General features: G+C 40.3%; 1 protein-coding gene across 3 annotated transcripts in view; it reads right to left on the reverse strand.

The window, feature by feature from the left end:
- The window catches only part of PPIL3 (peptidylprolyl isomerase (cyclophilin)-like 3), a 6,483-nt gene extending 1,785 nt beyond the window's left edge, over positions 1-4,698 (reverse strand). The window contains exons 1-6 of one of the 3 annotated variants that reach the window (XM_009331674.1): positions 4,550-4,698; positions 3,762-3,809; positions 2,485-2,559; positions 1,578-1,671; positions 840-907; positions 262-380 (exon numbers count right to left, since the gene is read on the reverse strand). In XM_009331674.1, coding sequence (XP_009329949.1) covers positions 262-380; positions 840-907; positions 1,578-1,671; positions 2,485-2,559; positions 3,762-3,764 — 359 coding nt within the window. In that variant the 5' untranslated portion in view covers positions 3,765-3,809; positions 4,550-4,698. Of the gene's footprint in view, positions 1-261; positions 381-839; positions 908-1,577; positions 1,672-2,484; positions 2,560-3,761; positions 3,810-4,154; positions 4,223-4,549 lie in introns of those variants that run through there. The other 2 variants (XM_009331683.1, XM_009331692.1) reach the window with 2 other exon arrangements.
- Between the last annotated feature and the right edge of the window lie 140 nt (positions 4,699-4,838).

A 4,838-nucleotide genomic window follows, 5' to 3' on the forward strand; every position in this document is an offset into this window, starting at 1 on the left:
GAGGGAGGGGAAAAAAGCTCCATTCTTGAGGTAATTTTTAATATGCCTATTTCCACTGAATTCCCTACTACTAAGAAAAATGGAGCAGCATTTTGGAGCAACTAATTCTAGTGACAGTGCAAGAGCATACATTTACATATACACATCCAATATTTTAGAGAGTTTTAGAACCAGAAGCTTCTAAACTTGCATTGCATGTGCCCTGAAATATTCAGATCCTTCAGACACTATGATAAGGAGACATGCAGTTGGATCACTCACTTCCCAAAGACAGTGTACTTCATATCTAGGTGCGGTTGTTTGCCATAAGTGATGAAGAACTGTGATCCATTGGTATTCGGACCATTGTTTGCCATTGAAACTACCCCACGGACACTGTGCTGAAAGAGGAGAAAAACCTCAACATGAATACACATCTGTGAAAGCAGGATTTTAACCTGTACAAAGTGCTCTGTGACTTAGTACTCTGCCTCAATACCATTACTAAGAACAAATCTTGGGTGCTAATATATTCCATCCCAGTCCATAATTAGCTCCTCAAAATTGCTCTTACAATGAAAAATTACTTCTTTGCCTTCAGTGCATGAAAAAATACTTTGTTACAAATTCTTTCTACTTCTGTTCTCAGGGATGAAAACCCTCAAACCTAACTTGCCGAGTATAGAAATGCCTGTTCGTATTTTAATAATAAGCTTTCTATCCATTTACTGCGGGATTATACTTTGCTTCACAATTACAAAAGAGGTATTTAATACAGTAAAACACAATGCTGATCGTTCTCCAACCTGTAAAGAAAATTCATATGAAAACATAACTGCATATTGAGAGCACAGAAATACCTTTAGGTATTCACTGAATTCATCTTCAAACTTCTTGCCCCAGATGCTGTTACCTCCTTTCCCAGTGCCTGACAAAGAAGCACCACAATAGATTACTGGATTTTCAGACTGAAAAATCCAGAAATTATGTACTGTTACAACGTTTAACAACAAAGGCCCTAGACAGACTGTAATTCGTTTGAGGCAGGGATTGGGTTCTCATGTCTTGAAACTGAGCAGAGACACAACTCTATATAAAGAAGTAGCAGAACAAAACACTGACATATCCTTAAATTAAATTCAGTACAAACAGACACACAGTTGAATCAGGTTTTCTCCCAAACAGTTGATGCTGTCTGGAACATTTTCCCCAAATGCTTTAGAGGCAGTGTAGCCTTTGAAGCAGAAACCAGAGAAACCACAGTAGCAACTGCTACCTGTTCAACAGCTGGTAAGTCTGCAGAACCATCATATTTAGTGAAAACAGCTGGAAAAACTAAAGTTTGTAGAATGCTTTACTACCGCATGATTATTTAGAACTAGGGTAACGGCTGCTCTTCTGTAAGCTCACCACAGAAAACTAATCTCATCATAAAAACCTCTATCAACAACACAACAATTCTTATATTTTATTTTTACTTTATTTACATTTTTGTTTTCATATTCATGCTTGTATTTTCTTTATATTTCTTGATATTTTATCTATGTTTTATTTTTATGTACATTTTTCTATAGAGAGACCCTGACAGAAGAATTTACCTAATGGATCCCCTGTCTGAACCATGAAGCTCTTTATATTCCGGTGAAATATGCAGCCATTGTAGTAGTTACTAGCACAAAGAGCCAGGAAATTCTAAGGAAATGAAACAAACCGTATTAACAAACAATTCAGAAATAGTATCCTCTTACTAAAATGACAGCATTGGCAGGACCAAGACTAACCCTTTTGCCTCTGCTTTGCATTGTGACCATTTGAATTCCACAGATCATTGCCACAGAATAGTCAGAAACAAATTATAGTTACTATGCTCCTTTGACACTGTCACAGATACAAAGGATTTTAAATAAAGCTTACAGCACAAGGTTGTCTGACTTGAGGAACAAATAAGAAGCCTGAGACATGCTCAGAAGTATTACTTCCATTCAACATTTTTATTTTGTAAATGTAACTTTGTAATCAATAACTTCATGCCTCAGCTTTGTTAGTTAAAAAGCAAATTATTTCAATTTAAGCTTAAGTTTATTGCAGAAAGGAAAACCTGGGGCCTCTGACAAACTGGGAGTGATTTTCACTCTTTTAAATTAAAATCAAATCTGTGCGAGTGTGAGCGAACCTGGGGAAATTTGCGAATCCCAGGCCATGTGCCATATATCCCCTTAAGGGCAAAGGACACTTTGGGAGATGCTAGAACTTGGAGAGAAGCAGCCTTTAGCTAAACCTTATCTGGTGAGAAACAGGCAGCAAAGCTCTAGGCAGTAAGACACAGTGCACAAGTATACAGTACACGTTCCACAAGTGGAATAGGCACTGTACCAGCTTAAAATGTTAGTATTCCATTATGTGAAAAGATGAATCGCAAAAGCCACTTCACCTCCTCTACAGTCTTCACTATTTCTACCACTTTGTTTCAACACGAGGCAATCCCGCTCCTGTTACTTAACTTACTTCACAAGTCTTTGGTGTACGCTCACAGAATAGTTCAATTTTAATATCTCCTACATCAGTATGCAGCGTGACAGCCTGAGCAAGAGGCAGAAAATAATAATTAAATCAGCAATGAAATACTAACAGACTCAGTTTTATTTCCCAGTCTCACCAAGAACATAAGCAAGTTCCCACTGCATATAACCATTGTTTCAATATTTGGCTATAGTCAAGGCTACTGTCACAAAACTTCCACATTTCCAGTGAAATCACCAGAAAACACTTGGTTTCATTTAGTTTCAGGACAGATCAAGTTCACCACGGTAATGCAGAAGCTCTGTTTCATGCTGTTATACTCCAGAGATACATTATTCATTTGCAAACTGGACCTACTCAGTCACTTAATTGCAAAGCTGAAGAATCAAGGTTATTATCTATTTCAGATGATAGTGTGGTCTACATACCTCACTGGTTTACAACCGAAGGAACAACTGATGTGTGTTACTTGCCTGCAGCCTTCTGAGTGATGAAGCTAGTTCTGAATGGCACCATATATAATCTCCCTTCACAAACAAGTAAATCTACGAAATTACACACTTTTCTTAAGAATTTATAAATAACCTTCATAAAATTTAAAATGGCAGTTACTCAGCCACCTAAGCAAATATATCTCTATAGGCCCAACATATCACAGTGCTCCCATGGAAAGTGCTAAACTATGCAAAAACAATTACTGTTGGGCTATACTGGGGATATGTGTACAGGAAAACTAGTAAAAATCAGCATCACGTTGATACTGGCATACTGTTCCAGAAGTATACAAGTAAAGAAGAGAAGATAGTTGCCTGCAATGTCCATGAAGATGCTATAAAAGGTGTATGTACAGTTTAAGACACACAGTCTTATCTCTTATTTCCTGATTTGCTAAACTTTTAAAAGCCTGCAAGTATAGAAGGTTACATACACTCAAGCAGGGCTATGTGCTTGCAACTTGAATAATGCTTCTGTGGTAAAAGAAACCAAACTAGATTACCAAATATTAGCAGAAGTAGGATTAGAATTTAGGATCTTAGAGCTGAAAGTCTGATTATATTTTAGACTGATGTAAACTGACCTATTTTCCTTTTCACAATATCTTTTTAGAAGTCTGAAATGAAAATCTGAACTTTTCATTACAAATTCTTCACAGCATCAGCGTAAAATGTGTAATCCTTTGAGATGCAGAGCAGCTATTCACTTTCCAAGAGATGACCATTTCAGAAAGAATGAAAATATATAAAAAGTGCTATTGTTCTCACCATGTCTGCTTATCAAAAAGCTGAGGTAGATTTGTATACAGCAATTTCCTGCAAAGAAAACATGAAATTTGTTGGGTTTTTTCCACCAATCCCCAATTCTTTTTGATTCTAAAATATTTGTGTGGTTATACGATTTTACACCACACAGTTTTACAGTGCCATTGAAGTGACTCTGTGGATAAATGTTTTACTTGTATTATGCAACTACGCAGCATATAAAGAACTAGACAGGAGTAGAACAAAATAGCTTAGAGAAAGGGGGTGGGGGAAAAAAAAACCCCTTTCCTAAGATGAAAGTTTATACTAAGCAATCAGCTGTTAAATCACAGCTTTTCCAAAGACTATGGTTTTATAAATGACAGAAATTGACAGATAAAATCCACATGCCAGTACCTAAACAGAAGTGTGATTTGAAGCCACCTTCTGACAGCTGTCAGTGCCTGCAACAGACAGGTACCTGCATCCAAGCACAGGATCAAACTTTTTTTATCTTAGTAATATTTTCAAATAAAGCATTTGGAACGATGATAATAAAATCGCAATTGTGTAGAAACCAACAGTTTTACACGCTGATTTCTTCTCTATGTACTGCCCTCCCTGGTTAGCCCCCGGGCTTGGCAAGGCCTCTCACAGAAGCCCGGGAACCCGCCAGCAGCCAGCTCCGGCCCGGCCCCCCTCCACCCGGGGCAGCAGCCTGCCTTGGGCGGCGGGGCGCCAGGACGAGCAACCGGCACCGCGCACGCCCCGGTTAAGCACCCCAAGGGCCGACCGCGCTCACTGCAACCCACCTGCCCTCGGCTCTTATCTGACCAACAACAGCTTGGAGCTACCCCTCCTTTTCTGCCGATTTGAGGTACTTTCACCGAAAATCCACGCACAGGACGTGTGGACTCCGCCGCCCCCGTCGCTGCAGGGCGCGGACCGGCCCCTCCACCGGCAAGCGACTCTCTCAGGCGGCACCGCCCCGCCTGGGGCGCTCGGCGTCCCCGCTGCCCCACACTCCCGCCGCTGCCGCCAGCTCGGCCTCCCCGCGCCGCCCCGGCGCCTTCACCCTCGCCCGGCCCCACGGAGGCCTCA

Source organism: Pygoscelis adeliae, unplaced genomic scaffold, assembly GCF_000699105.1.
Source record: "Pygoscelis adeliae isolate BGI_AS28 unplaced genomic scaffold, ASM69910v1 Scaffold160, whole genome shotgun sequence".
NCBI classification, from domain to species: Eukaryota; Metazoa; Chordata; class Aves; order Sphenisciformes; family Spheniscidae; genus Pygoscelis; species Pygoscelis adeliae.